The following is a 25,643-nucleotide window of genomic DNA, read 5'->3' on the forward strand; positions in this document are numbered from 1 at the left end:
CACAGACTGCTGTGTGATATTTTGCATATATACAAGGCATGCTACTAAATTTTATTCAACAGTTTCATTGCTGTATCTGGAAACTTCAAGAACTTTTGTTTGTATCTATTTAGTGGGCAAATGTTGATCTTAGCTTATTCCTCTCATGTTGTCACATGGATCACATTTCCTCTCTGATATTTTAGAGCATAAAAAATGTCAAATAGCATTCACCTGTGATTTTATTTTATTTTTTTACAATACAGCAAAAAGCCAGGTATTTATCAGTTGAAATGGACACACGGTATGCAGTTAGTTAATTCAATTTTCAATTCAATTCAATTTTATTTATATAGTGCCAATTACAGTCAAATTGTCTCAGGATGCTTTACAGTTAGCTCGCAGATCTGAAAAGAGTACAGGTGTTTTAGGGCTGAAAGCTGAATCATTTTCTGAACACTATTCACATGAAATGGTAACTTCAAATGAAAAAAGAAGAAAATCACAGACATAGTCCTTAATAATGGCATAGGTTCATTTCTACAGATTTAGTTCTATGGTTTGCCCATTTTTTATAAAGCAAACAAATTATTCCATACTGTACATTCATAGTAAGGGTGGCTGTGGCTCAGGTGGAGAGCTGGTTGTCCACCGATCAACATGTGGCGGGGCCAGGAATTGAGCTGCCAACCTTGCAAAGTGTCCTTGGGCAAGACACTGAAACCCAAGTTGCTCTCAATGGCAGGCAGGCACCTTGCATGGCAGCTCTGTCACCATTGGTATGTGTGTGTGAATGGGTAAATGGGAAACATTGTAAAGTGCTTTGCATACCTCTAAGGTAGAAAGGCTCTATATAAATGCAAACCATTCATTTAACATTTAAATGCTAGTGTACACAATACTTGGCTACACAAAAGCCCTTATACTTTCTGTACTGAATCTCTGAGACAATAACAATATACCATCTATCAGTGACAAACATTTATCGTCTGTTTTTACTAATAAGCCCCTTTACCAACAAAGCCACAGCTTTAATTTTTTTTTCTAGTAGCCCCATGAGATGGAATTGACTGTGGTTATGCACTACATCGGTTCCCTTTGCCAGGAGGTGAAACCTTATCTAGCCAGGACCTCTGAAGCTCATTCACACATTCACGAAATGGCATACCTCATTTGTCCTATACCACTAAAAGAATTATCACCTTTGTGCAGTGGAAGGTTTAGTGTGTCCTCATGATTCTGGGAGCTATGTTGCAGGAAGTGCTAGCCCTTTGAATGGGCTCCCTAGGCAAATTGGTTCTAGGGGAGAGACAATGAGAGCTCACCACAGAGCTAAGTACAAGTGTATGTCTGGTGGCCAAGCCTTGAACCATGACAAAGGGGAGAAACGATTCAGGGATTCCAGTTAATATGCCAAAACAGAGCTGCAGCAACTCACTCTGATTAGAAATCAGGGTTCCCTTCTGGCACCAGTCCTGGGAGGGGAACTGGCTGGCAAGTGTTTGTCAGGGCCCTCTCCCTGGTCCCTGCATCAGCCCCCACCTAACCTCCCTTTATTCTCCCTGTCCCTCCTTTTTCTGTTTCTCCCCAGTTCTACCTCTTCATTCTCCCTCCCTCTCTATTCCACCTACACCTCACTCTCGCTCTCCTGTGCCACTCTCTACAGTGGCTGTAACCAATTATTCCCTCATCAGCAGTAACTCCAGGCAGCTGTGGCGCTGTGCTCTGGTCTCATCACCTCTGCAATAAAAGCCGGCTTCGCACTCAACCCTCTGCTAGATTGTAGCTTCTGCTTACGCAGTTAGTAATTGGCCACTGCACTTGTTTTTTTTTTTTTTTTTTTTTTTTTAAATACTGTTTGCATGTACCTTGCTCTAATTTGAGTCTCTTTTCCCTGCAGTTCTGCTGGTCATGCTGCCTGTGCGTTCTGCTGGAACTATCCTGCCAAACCTCTGGCAAGGTCCTGTCAAGCCTCTGTAGTATCCTGCCATGTCCTGTCCACGTTGCAGCCACGCTCCCCTTCTAAAGAGTGTACCGGCTCCCACCTGGCCCAACTCCGATCTGTCACTGCACTCTCCACCACCAACTCCCCCTGTCCAGCGGTGACACCTCTGGATCACCAGTCCCCAGGAGCCAGCCGTCCCCCCTTCCTTCCAGCTGGTAGTGAGTTTAGTTCAGTTTCTCCCTCACTCTGGCTATCCTCTAGTTCTAGCTTTAGTTCTAGTTAGTTCCCTCACCCAATTTGTTTTTTCCTGTTCTTTTGTAAATAAAATTCTGTTATCCCTGTCACCGGTGTCTGTTGTGCTGCGTGCTCTCTGCTTGGGTTCTCATTGGCGCTGTGATAGTTTGGTGGCTGTGCCTAGGCACAGCCTGCAAAAAAGTTGCATTAAGCCACCACCCAGTACACCTACCATATGCAAGGATAAGAGCTGGGGTCAGGTGCACTGCAAGCTGAGCGGTATGCTGACTCTCAACAGCACAAACTAGTTCTGGGGATGTGGAACATCACCTCTCTGATGGGAAGACACTGGAGATGGTGTGGCTGGTGGGACAGTACCAGCTAGATATAGCTGGGCTCATCCCCACACATAGCAGAGGTTCTGGGGGCTGGGCTCTCTCCTTTCTGAGTTGAACTGGGTGATAGATGCCAGAGGGTGTGGGAGAAATAACAAGTCCCTAGCTGAGCAATGTTGTGCTCAAAATCTCCCTGGTGAGAGGGTTTGCCTCTTTGTGACAATAGGTCACTGAGGAGCGTGCACTGACTGTTGTCAGTGCTTAGGCACCATACAACACTTCATCTGCTGCAACATCTTCGATTCTTTGGGTGACGTTCTGGAAGGGATTCTGCAAGCGGTCTCCATAGTTCTATTGGAAGATTTCAGTGCTCACGTGGGCAGTGGTGGAGAAACCTGGAGTGAAGCAGAGTAGTGTTTTTACTTAATGCTATAACAGCATAGGGTAGCTCACAAGGATACTAAGTAACAGAGCTGACAGGCCAATCTGACAATCGACTTTGTGCTCGTATAATCAGACCTGTGTCTGTACTAGTATGTCTTCTTTTCTCGGCTGAAGAAAAGAACAGAGCTGTCAACAGATCACCATGTGATGGTGATTTAAATTGGATTTTAAAGAGGAAAGACAAGCTTGGTAAATGTTCCGTGAGGGTGAACTGGGAGCAGCCCTTTTGGAGGCTTTGTCCGTGTAGTCTTCAACATCTACCTCTTTAAGAGTTTCTTGTGCATTCTTCAGGAGGTTAGAGAAGCACTTTTGGTTGACCTTGGAGAGTTCCTGGCAAACCGGTTGACAATTCAGGAAGGAAAGCTTGGCTTGACTGGAGGTACTTTCAACAGTGGAAAGAATACTTTCAGGGTTCCTAAAGCCAACAAACTGTCCTCTGTGGAGGTGGCAGACTCTGAAGATTTAGGACAAGTCAAACCATGATCTTGGCAGACATCATTTCCATGAAGCTCTTCAGTGGCAACACGCCAAGTGTGGAGAAGATTTGTCAAAGTATGTTGGAATCTTTCATGAGTGACAGGAAACTGGAGCATGAGACAGATGGATTGATGTTGGGTCATCAACAATGCAGGCCTTGGACCGTCAATGGTGAAGAGGGACCTGACCCATGAGGCTGAGTTCTTGATTTACCAGTCAGTCTATTTTCCAACACTCATGTATTGTCGTAAGCTTTGGTGACCAAAAGAAAGAGATCATGGACACAAGCGACAAAAATGAGATTTCTACATAAGTTGGCCAGAAAAATCTAGCTAGCAAAGAACTTCAGGTGCTGCTGAGTTAAAAAAAATACTAGCTACATGCTGTGAGTGGTTCAGTGAAACTGCCTTACAGTGTTCAGTTTCATGCACAAACAAATCTTAACCTTGAATCCTCATACTGAAGTGAGATCCCTTACTTGAAAATGATGAAAATGTCAGTTCTACTGTGCTATACAGTAGTTACTTCCTGGCTAGTTTACTGTAAAGCAGCATAAGCTCCAGAAACAATCATGATGCTACAACTGTGTGGCAAATCGGTGAGTGCTGAACTATGAACCTCATAAAGAGTGTTCATGTGTGTCAAAATTTCATTTGTATAGAACTATAGCAACAGCTTAATCCAACACCAAACTTAACTTACAACAGAGGACAGAAACATTGATGTAACATCCTGTTATGTGCAGTGATTAAACGCTTACTGGTGCTGTGATAAATGATGAGGAAGCTGCATAGTGATTTCCACTTCAGTGCATATGTGCAAAACTTCATGGCAAACTTATGAACCTCTGCCATTTCTAAAGAAAGTGTCTTTCATATGCAACAAAACTGTATAAAAGGAAATTGAAGAACTTTATGATCTGTATTGTAAAGGATGCTGTTTTCACAACATGTTCCGAAAGGAAATTAATAATTTAGAGCTGGGAATTTTAAATATAGGACTGAGGTCTTTGCCTGAATAGCATATGAATGACAATTGTCACATTTTTTTGTAACTTAGGTATAAATTATGGCTGCTATAAAAACAACCATCATTGTATATGACAATTCACTGTTTGACTGAAGTTACAAATTTATTCCATGCAGTTGATTCTGAACAGAGTTTGACCTCAAATATTGTACAAGGTCCCGTTTTAAATAAACTGATAATAATAATAATAATAATAATAATAATAATAATAATAATAATAATAATAATAATAATAATAATAATAATATAATAATAATAATAATAATAATAATAATTGTAATACTGTGAGGTGTTGCCAACAAAAATAGAACCCTATGAACAATTAAACTGTTCAAATATTTGAAGATATGCCCCCTGTATATGTAAACCAATAGTGTCTTAGGTTTTGAAAACTCACTACTGATATATCAAATCTCAATAGCTAAATTGTTGGAAATTTGGGTGTACATCATAGGAACTGTTTGTCTTTCTTATTAAATAAAGGGATATACTTTTAAGAGAGGGAACAATACCCTACATTTCTTGCTACAATGCCAAAATGCAATGCCACATCCTTTCTGCTTTTGAATAATATCAATAGCACAGTGGACTAGAGTAAACAAAGTTGGAGCTATTTTTTTTTAAGTTTAATGGCAATCTCTCTACTGTGTAAACCAGAGCAAACATTTTAGTTAGTTACAAATGTCCACAACTAAAATAATGGAAATTCAGGCTTATTTTCATTGTTTTTTCTTGCTCTTGCACTGGATGAAGATGCCGGACAAGCTGAAGGACTGAGCAACTGCTGTAACTAATTTGTCAAGCCCAACTCCAACAACAGGGTCTGCAGCAATGAGGCGGTATATTCAGTAACTTTTTTTTTTTTTTAAATGCCTGTTTTCTAAGTAGCTAATATCTCTAACTATTCTAACTATGATGCTTTAATTCTGTGAATTGCTTGCAGATGTTAACTGTGAAATTCTTGTGAAATGTTAAACTCCAGTTGTCCTTCGTTAAGGTATTGGTTTTATAGATACAGATAACCAATCCAATAAACCAGATTGAAAAGGCCAAAAGCAGTGGGAAAGAATATTCGTGAATAGGAGTCAATCTTGGAAACTCGCACATGCATCCTGTTTTCACGCCAGGCTCCAGAACGGCAGTCATCAAAGCAGCAGAAGAAGCTGGTGCAGTCTTTTCCATCTAAACACTCATAAGCATAGTCATCCTCCTCATGATAGGGCATAATGTTATTCATCTGCAACAAGGATGTGCCAGGTCGGATGTTCACCATGCTGGATGCTTTCTGCTGTGGAGGTAGCATACAGGTATTTTAGTATGTCACTATTACTTTTAGTGGATTCAAAATCACATACAGAATCACGTACAGAAAAAAAACAAGAGACAAAATGATTGCTTGGTACCTGTGTGTTACTGTTGGCTTTTGCCTTCTTGGTCTGTCTGTTGCTGGTGAAGTAGTGTAAAGTGCCATACTCCATAAGAGCAGCGAAGGTGAAGATGAAGCAGACAGAGACAAATAGATCCATGGCTGTGACATAGGAAACTTTTGGCAGTGACTTCCTGGAGATGGTGCTTAGAGTCGTCATGGTAAGCACTGTAGTGATACCTAAATTAGATTGTCACAAAAACAATTCTTGATTGTCAAATATTAAAAGTTTTAAATGTTGATTGTTGAGTGCTGCACATTTATAATAATTAAGAGTTTAGATTTTAAAAAATGCACTGGTCTTAACTGTGATATAAGCAGCATTTTTTGATAATTTTGGCAGAAAATGTTGAATCCAAATTTCCATTACTCAAAGTAAGAAGTTGACAGGAGTTGTCTGACCTTTCGAAAGACTTTATTATGTTGTTATGATATACAGAACAATGAAAATTTGTACTCTTTCTAGTATAGTGCTTGAAATAAGAAAATATAAAACCTAGAGATGTGCGGGCTGGGACTGCATCCTTGTTGATCCAGAAGGAGACCCAGGACAAGACCACAATCATGCTGCATGGAATGTATGTCTGAATTGTGAAGTAGCCCATTCTGCGACTCAGGTCAAAAAAGATCGTCATGATTACATATTCGCCTGAAAATGTAACAAATGCAGTACAAGAATAAATTAAGTTTAGGTGATGATGTTGGACTGTACACTTCTATAATTCAAATTTTAAATTCTGATGATATCAATATAAAACCTGAGGCTGGCTACATGTGAGATAACTTGGACATAATCTCTAACCTGATTGTGTGTGTGCCACATCAGAGGTGTTCCTCAGCCCTACAAAGGCAAACTGATAGAGTCTCCAGTACCGCTGGTCGGCCACTTCCACTGCTCGTCTCTGCCACCGATACATGATCTCATTCTTGGGATAACCATCTGTAGAAACCCCCAACACAGATGAATGACAGATAAATTAGAAGCCTTACTAATACCACTAATATCTAACAGAAAACTTGTATCTGTCATTGAGTGAGCTATGCAACACAGGGAACGGGGAACATTCAAGATATAATTGACCTGCCCAGTCTCATGAAATTTCTTCAAATGAGCAAAATATCTTCCGTTGCAATAACGGTCTATGCATTTCAGTGTGGGGTATTTGCAAGCCAGCTTTGACAGTCCGTCCTGTAACAGTGTGTGTAGATGTGAATTGGTGTTTACTTAGTAAAATACATTGTGAAAATAACTGCTCTATCTGAGGTATACATTAAAGGAGGTAAGAAATTCTATTTGTCATTGATGCATTGTGTGGTGGTTTGTTGAACCCGCAGAAGTTTATACAGATTACTCTTGTAATGATTTAAAAATTGACTATTAAAGTGTCTCATGTTTGCAAGATTGAAAATACTTCTCGGTGAAATATATTTTTGGTTAATAAGTGTCTTCCAAAATGACCTGTATGACCGTTCTAATACTTTTAGGTTATGTTAAATTTTAGGGTATATGCAAGTAAAAACACTTGGTTATACTAAGGGAAAGACAGTGACCATGGCTAAGGTTTGAGATTGACTGATAGTACATTTAAGTCACCTTAAAAAAAAAAATACTATTCTAGAAAAAACGGCCTGGTTGAAAGTCGACTTAGACCTCCTTTGCAATGGTAATCCACTTCAATTACTGCTACAGAGAGAGCATTATTTGCACAAGTGCACAAGAATGTTTGCTTTGTTCTTATGTGCACATATATGTATATATATATATATATATATATATATATATATATATATATATATATAGATAGATAGATAGATAGATAGATAGATAGATAGATAGATAGATAGATAGATAGATAGATAGATAGATAGATAGATAGATAGATAGATAGATAGATAGATATAGTGGTGGAGAAAAGCTTTCGGACACCCCATGCATTTGTCAAATATTGCATTAAGGATCACTCTTAGGTCTTCAAGTGCATTTTATTTTTAAAATCGATTGGTTTCATAGAAACACATAAGAAATTTTGCGTATTGTGGCATTTTGGTACCAGTGATCCACTAATGAAGGTTGTGCTTTTTATTAAAAGACACAATTTTTGTTGCCGTGCTTCATGTCTATATAAAGCACATTTGAAAGTTCTTCAGAGACAAAAATGGCTAAAGCAAGGAACCTAATACAGCAAACATGTATGAAGATACAGATTCCCAGCCAGGAAGGGTACAGCTGCCACCAGATAGCCAGGAAGTGCAGATGCAGTTCTTCAGCAGTTCGATACACTCTGCAAAAATACAGACGAAACAACAGCTTGGAAGACAAACCCAGATCTGCTCATCCAAGGGTTTCTTCAGCAAGAAATGACTGCATCCTGATCCCAAGTACAGGGAAAACCACTGAATGGCATCACAGGACCTTTAGCAGCAGTGGTCAAACCAAACTGGTGTCCAGTGTTCCACCCACACTGTATGTGGTCAATTTTTAGATCATGGCTTACAAGGCTGTCAAGAAGCCCCTGATCAATGAGAGACAGAGGTTAGCCCGGCGTCGTTAGGCCCAAGCACACAAGAACTGGACAGCCAGGAATTGGAAGAAGAATCTGTGGCCAGACGAGTCCAGTTTCCAGCTTTATCTTCCTCCTGCTAATGTGAGGGTATGCAAAATGTCAGGTGAAGCATTATCTCCAGCGTGTACAGTATCTACTGTCAAGCATGGTGGAGTCAGTATCGTGGTTTGGGGATGCATGAGTGCTGCTGGTGTTGGTCATCTCACTGTCTGTGATGGCACGTTGAACTCTGCCCAGTATTGTGCCATTCTCAAAACTCACATGCTCCCTTCTGCACATGCACTGCTCCGTCTAGGTCAAAACTTGATATTTCAAAAAGATAATGGCCTTTGCCACACATCCAGGACCAGTAGAACTTGGCTGCAGGAGCACAGCATCCAGGTCTTAGAGTGGCCAGCTCAACCACCGGACATGAGCCCCATTGAAAATCTATGGTGGATTATCCAAAGGTCTGTTTCAAAACACAAACCAAAGAAAAAGCAATAAAGCAGTAATTCAAGAAGAATGGGACAAGATTACCCCTTAACAGTGTGAAAGGCTCATGGGGAACATGCAAGCCAGGATTAGAGTTTACTGCATGCTAATGGCAGGACTACGAAATATTAATTTGATGATGTGATGGTTTATTTTTTGTTCAATTTTGAAGACATACCCTGTTATTTGTTGACTTTGTTACCGACAATGTTGAAAATTGACATATTAAAACTGTCAAAAATTTTGTTTTGTTAGTTTTTCTTGTAAATGATAAACAAAAAAAAATCTCATTTGCATTTGTTTGTGTCTGTCTAATGCAGCCACAATACTTGAAACACAAAACACGATTTTTCTACAAATATTTCATGATAATATTTTAGACTGTGTAAAATTTTAAGAATGTCCGAAAACTTTTTTCCATCACTGTATATACTACCTGTCAAAAGTTTTCGAATGCCCAAATTTTTCCAATTTTTTATTGAAATTCAAATACTTCAAGTCCAATGAATTGCTTGAAATGGTACAAAGGTAAATGGTGAAATGCCCGAGGTTAGAAAAAAATGTAAGGTTACCCAAAATGGAAAAATAATGTGCATTTCAGAATTATACACAAATGCCTTTTTCATGGAACAAGAAATGGGTTAACAACTTAAAGTTGTTCTGCAGCAATGGATGTTGATCAAGCCTTGAAAGTTGGTGCTACTAAATCCTACAGGTGTCCCAACTTTTTTTTGATTACTTACAACCTCCTCTGTCTGCATAAAAGTAGTGTTGGAACATACCATGGCACCATACCCTCAAGAGCATTATTTGAACAGTATTGTACTGCTGAAAGTAGTATGTTGCTATAAAACAAGGAAAAGGCAATTAATAACACTTAAAACACTTTAAATTTAGGTTTTTCCTACAAAGAAATTGTGAAGAAAGTCAAAGTGTCAGTGAGTAGAGTTTTCTTCACCATCAAAAGGCACTCAGAAACTGGGGGAAACTGACAGGAAGAGGTCTGGAAGACCAAAAGCCACAACAGAATCAGAAGACTAGTTTCTTAGACTCAACAGCTTGCATGATAGGTAGCTCACAGGACACAGCTTCAAGCCAGCTTAATCGAGGTTGTAGTGAGCAAGTCTCAGTTTCAACTGTGAAGGGATGACTTGGAGTGGCAGGTTTGACAGGCTTTGCAGCAAGAAAGCCATTGCTCATATGTCAGAATAAGAAAAAGAGGCTTGCCTGGGCCTTGAAACACCGCCAATGGACTACTGAAGACTGGAAGAAGGTATTATGGACTGAAGAATCAAAATTTGAAATCTTTGGTTCATCACGCAGGATTTGTGTACGCTGTCGAGTAGGTGAAAAGATGGTTCCTCAGTGTGTGACAACCGCTGTCAAACATGGAGGCAGAAGCGTGATGGTCTGGGGTTGTTTTGCTGGATCCAGGGTCAGTGACTTGTATAGAGTGAGAGGAACCCTGAACCAAAACAGCTACCACGGCATTCTGTAGCACCATGCAGTCCCCTCTGGTATGTTCCTAGTTGGTCAGGAGTCCTACAGCAAGACAATGACCCAAAACAGAAGTCCAAGCTATGCCAGAACTACCTTAGGAAAAAACAACAAGAAGGTGAGCTTGAAAACATGGAGTGGCCAGCACAGTTGCAAAGCAACCACACATTTATGGGAACTTCTACAACAGAGTTAGGAAGAACTTTCTAAAGAATATTTGACTTCCATTGTGGAGAGAATGCCACAAGTGTATTCAGCTGTTATATCTGCCAAAGCTGGCTAGGTTGATGACTCAAACGTTTAGAATACATTTTGGTTTCTAAATTGATTTTGCTTTTAACGTCATTTGTTTGTTTGTTATATGCTTTCATTAACATGCATCATTTCCTATAAAAAAAAATAAAGGAAAAATTGGGGTGTTCTAAAACTTTTGACCGGTTTTGTGTGTGTGTGTGTGTGTATATATATATATATATATATATATATATATATATATATATATATATATATATATATCCACAGATGTGTGGTCATTTGACGTCATTTAGTGTGACTGTACTGTTTCTGACATTTTTCTCAAGTGCATGACATGGTCTCTGTATTTTCCTCTTGTATGTGGAAATCACAATGCAGGAGAAAAATGAAGGATGACACAGACAGCATGAATCAGACTAGGGATGGGTGCTTAATTCATTAAGCCTGTCAAAGAAAATGAGACTGTGGGACTCCTCTCTCTGCTAGTGGAGCAGATGATAGATTGGTACTGGAAAAGAGAGAGCAGCCACAAGCAGATGGGCTTTTTTGGCAGAAAGAAAGAATAAGGGCTTAGCCACCATGCCAGCCTGCACAAAAGCATCTCTTTCTGGCTATATTACAGAAGTTAAAGTCAAGATGACGGGTTCAAAAAAGAGAGGGAAATACAATTGACCACCTACAGCTTGAAAACTCCAGAGGACACGAATGCTCATCCATTGGAAAGTTATGCAGCTTAAGGTAACACTCCGCATTAATAGTCAACCTGACAAAAACAGAATGATGACAATAAAAAAATCAAGTCTCAGCATTGTTTTTTTTCCTCCCACTTATGACTAAACATAGAAAGGGTACTTCATGTTCTCTCTGTAATTACACTGCTGGATACAGAAGAAGTAATGACCAAGCCACAAAATTGCACATTGCACACAGTAAATCTGTACAAACAGCAAATATATTCAAGGCATTGATACTTCAAAATTAAAAATGCCCTACTTAAAAGATTTGCAAACTGACTGCACAATTGTCCCACCTCAGTGTGTACATGACTCTCCCATTGCTCCATAGCCTCAGAAGGCGGTTGGGAGTGGTGATCCAATGGGCGTCAGACTTTCGGGAATTCCTGAAGAATGTGTCGGGAATCCAGATTTTGCCTACCATGTTACTGTTAAGCATGAGCAACTTCATTGAGCTGTTGAACTTTAGTCGACTATCATACCATGTTTGAGCAAAGAAGATGTCAATCGTGTATTCCTGCAACAGAGTTAGGAAATCCATGCAAATAAAGTGAATTTTTAAAAAGACCAATTTTATTTTTTTATTTTGTAAACTATTTGATGGACCTTTCGCAACTGTAAGATTTCCAAAGGTCTTTGAAAGAATTAACTTGAAAAGATTCTGGCTCAGTACCATTAAATTTGGTACAGATATTCATGGACCCCAGAGAATGTATCTTAACTTAAACATTGTAAAAGCACACACTGTAGAGACACTTGCTGGTTATATAGCATTATGATAGGTTTAAGACTCCATGTATTAACTATTAAATCAGCAAAGAAAAAAACAGTGATAAATCAGAAGAAACAGTCTCACCATGTTGATAGGGTCCACTGGTCCAATGCTGTTGACATACACAGCTGTTTCAATCACTGTTGGCCTCACTGTAAAATAGCAGAAAACATACATAGCATCTACTAACATTGTACACCTTTGTTAGTTACTGTCCAAAAATAATATCCTATCAATCTAAATCAAAAAATGAAACACAACAAAAAAACAATGGGAACACCAGCTGGAATGAATAGCATCCTTTTTGAATTGTTGAGAGAATGGTAGATACCTGGAATACAATTGTGTTCAAATGTTTACATTCATTGTAAAGATCATGCATATCATGGCAGTCTTGAGTTTCCAAGTGACTGCTACTCTCCTATAAATACACAAATCTTTGTGACAAAAAACAATCATGCATTTTGGTTCTTAGATGTATTATAGGTCTTTTTTAAATTATGACAATATCTCATGGGTCAAAAACCAGCAGCTTTATCAGTTTTGGTAATGTACAAAGTTGTGTAAATTAAATATTGTTCATGGCATGACCTCTTGCCTTCTTGACCCTCTTGTGAGAGATCACAATTGACTACAGCTGCTAAATTCATTGAGACATTTTAAATAGCACCCATTTCATAAAGTAATTAAACTCTGCCACAAACACTACAATGGGAAAGTCTACGGTGTCACAGTCACAGCCTCTGGCTGTGGCTAGTGGCAGTGCTCCTCCCTCCCTTGGGCCTGGTCTCTTTCTTTCTCTCCTAGGTGTTCAGTGGTGGAGCTGAGTGGCGGCAGGTGTGACGACTTGTAATCAGCAAGATGAAGTGCAGGTGGAAGTCATACAATCATCTGCTTCAGGCTCCCTATAAGATGAGACGCCAGTCTTCATTTGGAGCCGGACTGTTGAATTCCATCCTCAGTTAGTGCTTCGCACTTTTCAGTCTGTGCTGCTTATTCTCGAGCTATTTGTAATCCTGTTTTTCTCTATTTAGTATGGACTCCTGCCTCCTCGTGTCCCTGGCCCTTCAGCATTTACACCGTCTGCAGTGAGTCACCTTACCTTGATTCTCTGGATCCTGGTTTCTGACCGCACACCTGCCGCTGCCACAGGAACACCAGTCACTCCATCTGGAACGCCATACTCGCCTTGCCTGAAGCCAGTTACCGGTCATCCTCAAGCCTGGCAAGCCAGCCACACCACCGCGGGCTGAGTTACATCAAGGAGGAGATCCGTTTCTCTCTGGACTGCCTGATTCTGGCTTCTAGCTTGGACTCTGTTCACTTAGAACATTCAGTTAAGTTCTCCAGCCTTGCATTATCAGATTGGTAGACCAGGCCTAGTAGTTTTGATCTGAGAATTTTGTATTAACTTGATTCTGGGATTATTGCTATTTCTAGTGGTTTATGTCTTTTGCTAGAAATTAGTTTCTTCTTGTCCTTAGGAGATTTTGGTAGTCAGGATTACTTAAGCCGAGAAATTGTGAATAACTAGTTTGGTGTTTCTTTTCTGTTGAACTCCTGCCTTGGTTATACCAACTGTGGGGTTTCTGTTTCTTGAGTTTTCTAGTTCCTGTAGTTGGTCTGCCTTACCTCTAGAGGGGTTCTAGTTCTGTCTCCTTTGCAAATACACTTTAGTTAACTTCTGGTTTCAGGGTTCCGGTTTTCTGATATTAGTTTTCGTATATCTTTTGGTGTTGTAAATAAATACTTTCAAACTGCTTTTGTTTCCTGACTCTTATTTCCTGCACTTGAGCCTCTGCACCCATCGTAACATACGGCGCTGAGTACAGATCCCAGGAAGCAAATCGTTGACTTGAACAAGTCAAGAAAGTCACTTGGGACAAGTTTAAACAAGTCCAAGATGCCAAAATAAACTGTAAAAACAACTACTTGTTGCGTTACTGTCATGATCAGGAAGAAAATGCTATCACCCGCTGTGGAGAAAAAAATCTCCGAGGTCAAAATATGCACACAGTAACTTGAATTATCAGTTTTGGTAGTGTAGAAAGCGGTCTTCATCAAATTTTCTTCATGGCATGGCCTCTTGACTTTGTGGGAGTGATTACGATTGACTGCTGCTGACTCCTTCCTAGTTAATGTAATTAGGGCCCATTTGATACATTCATTGGACTCTGCCACAAAGACAACAGTGGTAAAGTCTAAGGAGCTCAGCAAAGCTTGGGGGGAAAAAGTCTGGAGAAAAAAAAAATCACTGACTTGAGCAAGTCCAGAAAGTTACTTGGACCCATTTCAAAGCAGCTACAGAAAGTCAATTGTTTGCACAAAGTCAACTGTGCAAACAATTGTTTGTAAGTATAAAGTGCTTGTAACAGTGTAAAATACAAGCTATCACCTATTGCTGAGACAATTGGTCTCAATGGTCATAGAAAATGCAGGTCAATTCACTGTTAGTGTCCACAGTTAGCTGTGTTTTACATCACCATGGGCTGAGAGATTGCTGTGCAAGAAAGAAGCCCTTTCTCCCACAAGGGCACCTTAAAGTTTGGCGTGTGAAGTTTGCTGCTGATCAGATGGACAAAGAAAAGCCTTTCTGGAAGAAATCTATGGCCAGAACAATAATTGACCTATTTGTCTACAATGACTAGCAATATGTTTGAAGGAGAGAAACTAAGGCCTTTAACTGCAAGAACATCAAACTTACCATCAAGCATGGTGGTGGTTCTACTCTGGGGCTGTTTTGCTGCCAGTGGAACTGATGCTTTACATAAAGTAAGTTGAATAATGAAAAAAAGCTAGATGACTCTTCATACATTCTTCTTCTGCATTCTTTAGGAAAACCTAAAATCATCAGCCAGAAGATTGGGTCTTGGGTCAACTGGATGTTTTAACAAGACAATGGCTCAAAACACACATCAAAAGTGAAGTAAAGGTTAAAACTGGTTAAGGTAATTAAGGTTTTACACTGGCCACTTTGAAAGTCCTGACTTAAACCCCATCAAGAATCTGTGGACAGTGCTAGAGTCTGTGTCAAAAACCCAACAAATTTAGTTTGACTGCACAAGTTCTGCCAAGAAGAGTGATCAGAGATACAACCAAAAGCTTGTGAACAGCTATCAAAAGTTCCTAATTGAGACGAAAATGTCCATCCAAATATTTTAATTGCTGTATGTATATCTGTGACCCAGCAGATTTTGGCAAATTTGCAGAAGACCTTTAATAAATCTATGAAAACCAAAATGCATGATTGTTTTTTATGACAAAAATGCATGTGTTTCAATCATCCCATCATAGAAAATTAGGATTTGTTAAAGTCACTGAATACTGAAGACTGCAATGATATACATAGTCTCTACAAGAGTGTGTAAACATTTGTTCACAACTGTCAAAAACTCTGGGCTTAGATGATTACATGCATGCATTCATTGCAGTGTTACATGTTCTCCAATGTTGGTGCCAAATCGTGGCACTTTGACTAAGTTAAGTCTAACTCTGGGATCAGTGTCAAGTCCGATTCATGGTTTCAACATCCCAGTGTGCTGACAGCTCTATTAACAATGAATTATGAAAGGTGTGAATGACAATCTCCTCTGAACAAACACTTGGTTTTCTGGCACATGTGCAGTCAACATGTTTACAGTGCGTACAGTCCCCACAGTCAGAAATTTTGGGCTCAGAGACAGACAGACAGACAGACAGACAGACAGACAGACAGACAGACAGACAGACAGACAGTCTATGTGGTCCCTAATTTGTGTGGATGACAAAATATATGTTACCTGCAGCAATGTGTGTCCATTCTGTATGCTACAAAAGCTATAGTGCATATGTTCAACAGTAATGTGAATGTGTGGAATATGTAAATGCAACATACTGCAAATGTATGGTACAGTCCTGCCAGCTGACTCCGGCAGATGAGAGAATTCGTATAATAACAATATATCTATGGTGTCTATAAAGTGTCTTTGTGCGCATCTGCAGAAAATTATACTCAATCACAAAGCATTTAAATTAGAAAGTTTAAAATAAAAAAATGGATGACTAAACTGGAACTGAATCTGAAGGGACGACAGTGGATGGAAATGAACGAAATTTACCCTGATGGAAAGTGAACTGAAATTTGACTAAGGATTTGGACTTGGATTACTGGCATGATTTTGGACTCAGGATTGAAAGTGTTGAGCTTAAGGATGAATGATCTCCAGGCCCATGTGGTAAGAAGTTGAAATGAATTATCTGTCATCCTGTACTGAGACGATGATTGCAGACCTAATATCTGGATATCTGCATGTGTACATATAGAGAAAATGAGTCCATGAGTGTCTGACCTTTGATTTAGGATTATCCAATACATTCTTATTTTATGTTAACTGAATACCTTAACAGAAATTAAAATGGAAATGAAATTATTCCATCTTTGTGTTTCTGAAAGAGCATTACAGTTTTGTTGTAAATTAGAAAACTTAAAAATTCTTCATTATTGTACAGTCTGTCTTGCTGGTTCTGTTATTTCAGGTATGTCTATGGATACAGGAAAATTAAAGGAGAATAAAATAGGCTATTAACCAAGTTGACCAATATAAACTTATAACGGAGTTTGGCATATTCTCAAGGGACGGAGAAGGACACAATGTCTGTGACAGTGCTAAGTGTTCCTAACTTTATGTTAATGTGTGTTTGTTGTAAGGGTATGTGTATGTTATGTTGCTCCAAATTTGAATCTATCAAAATGAGGTGTTCTGAAATGTATATTTTGTTTGATGTTACATAATTTAGCTAAGAAAGGCCTAAAAATGAAAATTGTAGAATTGTAGAACTATGGCTCCTCATGCAGATACAAATTCTACAGCTGTGCCTCCATTTTCTATCACAATAGTCAGCATGTTAATCTCACCATGGCAAAGCTCATCAGCTTTTTCCAAGAAGCCATCATTAACAGTGCTACCCCCAACACTCTGTCCTTCTACTGTTCCAACTAGTGCTTCTTTCACTCCCTCCATTATAGATTCCATCTCTCCTTGTATTTTTTTTTTTTTTTTTTTTTTTTTTTTTTTTACCATAGCTACATTATTTAGCATCATCTCATTTGTCTACCTCCATCTGGGACTTACTATTAACAAATACTTGAGCTTCATCATTTTTTTCTTTTGGCTTAATCATCATAGGTTCCTTGTGTTTCCCTTCCATACTCACCTAGCTGACATCACTGATACAAAGCCTCTAGTGCCAGTGACCAACTCTATCACTCCTGTCCTACTCCAGGTGTGTTCCAATCTCTTACTGCATCACCTAGCCTGCACTCTTGACTCCACATTTCAACTGACCTTCTCCAATTTCCTGTGGCGCACAGAGTTCACTTAGTTCAAACTGCACAGCCATCCTACAGAATCCAACCTTCCTCCATCTCCAAAGACTGCCAATAGCAACCAAACCTGCAATCCAGTGCCCCTTATGTACTTGAGACTAGACTCAGATTAAACCCCCTGGGAACCTCTAGCATACCATATACAAACCAGAAAGTCTCAAAATAATTTCCCCTTCTGTTCATAACCAAGACTGGTGAGGTCGCAACCTGATCCTGGTTCCTCTCCCACTTCAAGCAAGCCTATTGAACATTGCAAGCATATCAGCTTTCAAAGCCTTCTCCCAGAGAAATCTGACAAAAATGTAAGAAGAATAAAGCAGACATAAACAACAACAAAGAAGAACTACAGAGTGCAGATGCTAATGGTAATGGAAAAGACGGTGCACGGCCGAAAGGCAGTGAAAAAGTAAAGGTGAGTATGAAGAAAATCCTACAGAAGATTCTTGATTTCAGAAAAAGAACAGCTGTCAGCTTGGTGACATTAAAGACAAGCTTAACAGGACAAAGCAGAGAATTGGAGAAGCAAGGTGGTACAGCAGATTTGGTTATTTGATAAAAGTCCCAACTTAACGTGAAAGCAAGCTAGTCCATCAAGAGGAAAGATCAAACAGAGAAAACATCAAAATTCATAATGGAACTAAGCATGACGAAAGTGGCTACAGATTTACAAAATTGTTGGCATGGAAATAAAATAAACAGCAGGTGACAGATTAAAGCACGATTGTGCTGGTGTACAATTGCACAATGGAAAGACAGAGAATGTAAAATAATAATATTGGAAGTTCATATACAGGCTATATTACCCATTAAGAACCTGGAAATGTACATGAATAAGTTGGACAATCCATGGGTAAAATCAGTTTTGAGGTACAGATAACCTTAATAAAGATATATGAATTGGGTGAAGATATTAAAATACTAAGTTGGTGTGCATATGACTCAGATTTCACCCCACATAAGTTGGATGCAAGATTCAAATTTTGGCTAGAAAAGGGAATAACATGTCTTTGTGGGATAATACAGAAAGATAAAATCATGTCCTTTACAACCCTTAGGAAACTGTCTTGTTAGACAAGCAAAAAACACTGCAAAAAGGAGGAATCATATTAGGGAGTGGCAAGATGTACATCTGTCTCAGTGGAATTTCACAAAATCTCATGCATGAAAAGCAGTGTTTCCTCTACATTCATGTAGATGTGGCGGACCGCCATTCCTACATCCTAGCAGCCGCTCCATCAAATTTCTTTTTTTTTTTTTTAAACTGTTGCAAATACACCATCGCCACATGTCTCCACCTTCACAGCAGAGTCCAGCACTGTGTCGGGTACTCGCGAGTACTAAGGTAAACTACAAATTTGATCAGTATCTACTCTTTGATACGTCGAGTTAATACAACATTAATTAACTCGCGAGAGCGCGGCCTGGAAAATGACATCACATCAAGCATCCAGGCACCAGGTCAGACAGTCAGAGGAGTTTCGTCTTGGAAAATAGGGCAGCGACTTATGGGAGAAAAGTTATTAGCTTAAGATAACTCATAATAGATTCTTCAAGTTAAATAGACATTTGAAAAATATTGATGTCCAGCTAACGTTATGTCACATATCGGTAGCTTCAGTTAATTTTGCCTGGTGTCAACTCAGTGTCGCTAATTGATAGCATTAAGTTAATATCTACACGCCATGATGTAACTGCTGACTGCATTTTCAGATGAGCTTGTTCAAATAGTTTTATTTATTTTATTTTTTATTTTTACATTCAGCCATTAAAAAGCTATTTTCAACTGGCCATTCAATAAATAAGTTGTAAAAGTAAAATCTGCAGTCAAATGTCATTTGTTTACGCTGCCACAGCTGAAAAAAATCGTAGAGGAAGCACTGAAAAGTATTCTATTGAAAGACTGGATCACATTTTTTTTAAAATTCCTCTCTTGATGAAAGCACGTTATAATAGTGAAAATTGTCAGTGTTGGATGAATTGTGTATATATAGCCGCAGACCACTACCACGTTTCTTGGGATTGCAAGACATACAGAGCTACTGGAGGATACATGTGGCAATTCAGACCATTCTGAAGACCTATACACCACTAGATTTTAAAGTTATGTCCTTAAGGTGTACCTCTCCAGAAGCAAAAAGTATTGACAAATGCTGAATAGGTATTTAATTGACAGCGGGAAAAAAGGCTCTGACTAAAAGGTGGTTGACTCCAGCTAGGTCAATTAAAAAAATTGGATTGACATAACAATAGAGATTTACAGGATGGAAAAGATTTCTTTTTCATTAAATCTAAAAATGGATGTTTTTACACGACATCAGGAAAACTGGGCACAATATGTCAAAACAATTAGATCAGATTTTGTTATTTTAATGAACTGAAGGAATGTTTACAGTCCCACTTTTAAAAAACTACTCCACTTTTGCGCTCCCTTTAAGGTGTGAGCACTTTAACTGTAACACTACTTTGGTCCAAGTTTTTCACTTCCATATATAGGGTGATCCTCTCTCTGGATGTATACAGTTATGTTCCTTTCTCCCCTTGCTATTTTTTGAAAGGGGGATGAAAAATTTGATTCATAATTTTAAAATGAAATATGATTGTGAGAATGCACCCTTGGTACAAGATAGCTTTTTATTTATCTTATTTTATACTCTTTTTTTAAGCATGAATCTGACTGTAGCATATTTTATTTTTGTACTCCCTATATGTCACTTAGTTTCACAGTGAAATGTGACAACATTAGTGCAATAAAAACTTGAATGGAAAAAAAAAGATGAATTTGACTTGCCTCCAATGTCAGGCCGTAGTTTGTTGTCGTAGCCCTGCAGCAGTTTATTTAGAATCAAAGTGACATCACTCTCATAGACCTTGGGTGATAAGACCCAGGTCTTATTGATGGGTACATCTTCATAGTCCTCTTCTTCCTGTTTACTGGGCCCAAATGCTGAACTGTGGAGTAGAAATAACATTGTTGAACACAGGTATACAATATTTGCATATAATTCAATGAATGTCTGTGAATACCAGGCAAAATGTTGTATATTAACAGAGTTGATAAAAATCCAGCCAGCAAAAAGCTGAAATGTTAAAAAGAAAAACTAGGTCTGGGCAATAAAACTATAGCAATATGTACTAGCAAGACACACTTCATCAATAGCAATAATAAAACTGTTTGATAGAATGTTTGATCATTTCACTTAAATACTTTAAATTCACACTGCCACGAAAACACATAATAAAAATTATAAATTCCATTGCATTAACAAATTCCAAGTCTGCTTCCTCCCTGGCTCAAAAACAGCTTATTACACATTGAGAATGGAAGCCCCTCAATCTGTGTCAGTCTCCCTGTGACTTCCAAACAGGTCTCCCCAGGCATGCTAGTATGTGACTGCTGGAGCCTTATTGTTTTGTTTCTTCAGACTTCTAAAAGACCACATTTCTTAATTTTCCCATTCACCTTAAATTTTTCATATTAGGCATATAAAGCAAATGTGTTTAAACAAAAGTGATACTATTGCATGGAATTAACCTAGCATTTGAAACAGAAGCACAATAAAGTTTTTGTTTTTAAAAGGATAACATATTACTTTGAAAATTAGCAAAACCTTTATCTGACAGTGTTGACAAACCACTGATAAGAGTGGAAATAGATGAAGTATACGTGCATTTTTTTCTCCAAAGAACTAGGAAGATCATAACAGATGAATATATCTAAATTACACCATATTTAAAGATATTTATTGTCTGAGGCAATCTAGCCAGGTGAGAGGGAACAAGGTGGGATGTTTTGATATTTTGAACCCTCTTAACTGTATTTATGTTAGGTGTGAATTAAATAAAAACTCAATTTTTACTTGCTGGGTTCAATCAAGAATTCTATAATTCCATGCATTGAATATCATAGTATACATTAAAGTATATCTTAAGCATAGTTTTGAAACCACATCATACTGCTATTTGTATAAATCAGCCACAATATATATGATTTATGTATGTATGCATGATATCTGATGGAGTTGACAACACTCAACATTATTTTAATCTCATCCTTTCATTGTACAACACAGCCATGTAATTCCTTTGTTGTTTGCTACTTCTACAACCTAAATGAAAATGTCAAATTTTATTCCATAATTATTAACTAAGATATGATATAATAATGTAAAGACAATGCTGACTTGTACAAAACTGTCACTGCAGTGCTTTCAACACTGCTGGTTATAATTTTTAAAAAAAATCACGAACCTGCCAGACAATGTTGAATCCTCCTTGAACATGGAGTGGAAAAGGGGATATCAGAGTCATGGCTTAGTACAATATTTTCTGATTAATTCAAGATTTGTGTAAAATCTTATTTAGTTTCTATTTCTATGCAGGACATGTTTTCTCTCTTATGTTAAGATTCAGTGTATTAGAAATCATTCATATACCAGAAACAAATTTGCAAAGCATATTTTTACAGGGGCTGCACAGTGGCATAGTGGTTAGCACTTTCGCCTTGCAGCGAGATTATCCCCGGTTCGCGTCCCGGCCTTCCTGGGATTTTTCTGCATGGAGTTTGCATGTTCTCCCTGTGCATGCATGGGTTCTCTCCGGGTACTCCGGCTTCCTCCCACAATCCAAAAATATGCTGAGGTTAACTGATTATTCTAAATTGTCTGTGAGTGCGAGTGTTATTGTTCGTTTGTATATGTAGCCCTGCGACAGACTGGCGACCTGTCCAGGTTGTCCCCTGGCTTGGGGTGCCAAGCCAGCTGGGAGAGGCTCCAGCTCCTGCGACCCTAATGAGGATTGAGCAGTGTATAGATAATGGATGGATGGATGGATGGATGGATATTTTTACAGTGACATGCATTACACAGATCACCTCCTGCTGAAAATGACATCGACAGGCATTCACGTATACACACTAATGTAGCTTTCATGAACACTTAATACATACAACCACACACGCACATCATATTTAATTTACGAAGGCAGACTTGACAGTAAAATGACAGAAGCATAACCAGTTGGCACAATTCAGGAAGACAGCAATAACACTTTGTAAATGTATTAGATTTACAGGACAGTGTAAAGTTCTGGTGCACTGTGATCAGTAATGAAAGTCTCAATGAATGATCCCAGCATCTGTATTAAACAAAAAGCACATGCAACAAAATACCACCTTTGTACTCCAAAAGAAACAGACCGCCTTGCTCAGTGTCACTCTTAAAGCAAGATACCTTAAATTCAAATCCTTTGATCACTGGCAATAGGTCAGAACTTAAATTCCTATTTGTATGACTATTTTTAAATTGGCTTGGTCAAGGCAAACTGTGCAAGGTAGTTCATATGTCCTTCTCCCCTAACCCCACACTCCAGAGGAATATCAAGATGTTTGCTAGCTGGATGGTACATCTAATCTCATCCCCAGTACCCCAATTAGATGTCCATGGAACATCTCGACAGGCACATGTACTTAAGGCATTTCTCCTAAAAAAAAAAAGCATATCCAATTCATTTTAAAAATAGATGTCTTGATGTTGTCATAAAGCAGCACCATCGCAGACTGGGCAGTGCACACACACCTGCAGACACAAACCACACACTCATTAATGCAAAGCAGTTTGTAAACATTACACAGTCTCTCCAGGATTTTGTGGGCGTTTTTCGAGATTGTTGTGGTCGAAAATGCCTGAATTCACAGCAGCTTTTGTAAAAAAAACTACGATGTAAGTTATGATCTTTTAAGCATATTTATTGTGATCAAATTGTGGGAGACAGTGACAATTGCTACAAGGTTGCATTTTTTCAGCTTTTAGAACATGTTTCATAAATGTAATTGACAATATTTATTCCGAAATTAATTATTTAAAGCCCAAACCATTTACACAAAAGCTGGCATACCATGGTGGGAAATTAGCAGCAGCCAGATACTGGTTAAACATGAAGTGGTTGGTAGATAAAAGGCACAAAGTGATGATTTATTATTGAATGTATCATATTTGGACATATCTGTCAGTGCCTTAAAAAGTTAATTTCACATCCTGGTACACATGTATTCAAACACGCTCACGGCTTGTCACATCAATTAACAAGAAAACCACTCAGAGAGCACAGTACTCCGCCAAGACTGTTCATTCCCTGACCTTGCGCTGAACATTAGCATGTATTATGCGCGTGTACGTTATGTATGAATACTGAATCGCATGACCTAAATATGTAGCGGGCGGCGGGAATTGATGGGACTCACAATTTAATCAATTGTTCTTTGTATCATTTCCAATACGTCCACAGCTGTGGATTTGTAGTAGGATCGCAATCATATGGCCATCAGCAGGCCGCTGAGATAGTGTTCACTTGTCATGGTTACCGTACCACTATCAGAAATATTTAACAAATTTGTGGATCCAGACTATAGGCAGCATCACTGCCAAAATCTAGTCACTTGGTCCTTGTGTCATTTCTGACCTTCCCTGAAAACTTCATCCAAATCTATTTGTCCGTTTTTAAGTAATGTTGCTAACAGAGGAAGGATTCACATATGCCGATTGTCACATAATTCTGATGTGTTCCTTTGAGGAGTAATTAATCTAAATCACCTTCACTCTTTCCGCACGCAACAGATCTGGATGCAACAACTTCCATCACGGTGATTTGTCTGGTCTGTGACCCAGCCAGCGGATCTGTCTTCTAATATGTTTCATGGTAGAGAAGTGTTTGTCAAACGGTGATTTTTTATTTTTTATTTTTTTTGAAGAACATCAGGGCATTAATTGTCTTTCACGGTCTTCAGCAGTAATTTTTGTTGGTTTGTTTGTTTGGTTTGTTTGTTGGAGAGACATTAGAATCGGACATGTCTGCATCTTCACACCATAAACAAAGAAGTGAATTCGGTGATGTACGTGCATTACGTTTGCGCTGGGGAGTGCTATGACTGGTGGAACTCATGGGAGGCTGGCCTAAATTGCGGGAAAGTTGCGGTGATTGGACAAAATTGCAAGGTCGCACAGAATTCGCATGAATTGGTGCGATCACAACATCGCAAATTCCTGGAGGGACTGATTACAAAAGGAGCTCTTTCCATGACTGGTAGCGGTGTAACTAAAAGAGTAGTTCTATTTTCTTTTACACATACATTCATGCAAACATTACATTTGCTTTCCATTTGTTGGAAGGAGTTGTATATTGGCTCTAACACAACCAGACGAGTGGGCCTGGTATGCCACCAGCTTGCTAGTCTCCCGTCAGTTCCAGCTCATGCATCAGCTAGTTACTAAGCTACTAGCGATGAGCTGGACCCAGTTACTGAGCAACTTAGCTACCTGCAGTATCTGCTAGTCTACAGCCAGTCCATTGACCAGTCAGTTGTCACTGAACTACCCTGGGCCAGTCGACGCCTCCTCAATTCCTGAGTCAACCAATGCCAGGAAGTTGGTCATTTTAAGATCATTAAGTAAAAATTTTAGTCTGGAAACCAGTGTTAGAATATATATTCTGTTGTACTGTTGGTCATTTTGTCTTGGTAAAAATGTTTTTTTGTGTAGTTTTTTGTCTGACTTATGTCAGGTCAACTAGAAGAAGCTGAAACATCAAAGAAAGAAGTAGCATTCTACTGGGGTAGAACCAATCTGCGGCTGCAGGTTTGCTACCTGCGGCATAAAAGGGGACACGCAGCACTGAAGGGGAACTGAGAAGGAATGACCTTGCTCAAACAAAGTGGCCGTGAGCTTCTGTTGGGAAAAGCATGAAGATCTGCGGCAAACTGTGCAGGACTGCTTTCATCTACAAAAACCCGGGTAGCAGCCGGTAAGAGCAGAATTATGAAGAATCTAAGAGACTGTTTAACCTGCTGATGTGTGCCGCTGCAGTATGTGTTTGCGTGAGCATTAGCCATGGAGATCGGGATCAGCCATGATCGGCTTGCTGTTAACTTTCTTATGTCTGTATGCCAATAACTGCCGTGTGTTTGTAATTGCTCAATTGAAAATAAGATTGCAGGGAGACGATGATGTTAATTAGAGATATTCCAGCTAAGGTTACAAGATCAGTTAATTCATTCTGGTTGTAATGGTGGGTTTATACTATGCACTTTATTAATTAATTAATTAATTAATTAATTAATTAA

At 38.9% G+C, this 25,643-nt stretch overlaps 1 protein-coding gene across 2 annotated transcripts in view; it reads right to left on the reverse strand.

The window, feature by feature from the left end:
• Positions 1-299: 299 nt before the first annotated feature.
• Positions 300-25,643, reverse strand: part of gabrg1 (gamma-aminobutyric acid type A receptor subunit gamma1) — a 33,983-nt gene continuing 8,639 nt past the window's right edge. Inside the window, exons 2-9 of one of the 2 annotated variants that reach the window (XM_035949643.2) lie at positions 20,319-20,479; positions 12,250-12,317; positions 11,690-11,910; positions 11,340-11,422; positions 6,672-6,809; positions 6,366-6,518; positions 5,847-6,049; positions 300-5,728 (exon numbers count right to left, since the gene is read on the reverse strand). In XM_035949643.2, the coding sequence (XP_035805536.1) occupies positions 5,450-5,728; positions 5,847-6,049; positions 6,366-6,518; positions 6,672-6,809; positions 11,340-11,422; positions 11,690-11,910; positions 12,250-12,317; positions 20,319-20,479 (1,306 nt within the window). In that variant the 3' untranslated portion in view covers positions 300-5,449. Of the gene's footprint in view, positions 5,732-5,846; positions 6,050-6,365; positions 6,519-6,671; positions 6,810-11,339; positions 11,423-11,689; positions 11,911-12,249; positions 12,318-20,318; positions 20,480-25,643 lie in introns of both variants that reach the window. The other variant, XM_023273579.3, reaches the window with a different exon arrangement.

The sequence above is a fragment of the Amphiprion ocellaris genome, chromosome 20, assembly GCF_022539595.1.
Source record: "Amphiprion ocellaris isolate individual 3 ecotype Okinawa chromosome 20, ASM2253959v1, whole genome shotgun sequence".
NCBI lineage: Eukaryota > Metazoa > Chordata > Actinopteri > Pomacentridae > Amphiprion > Amphiprion ocellaris.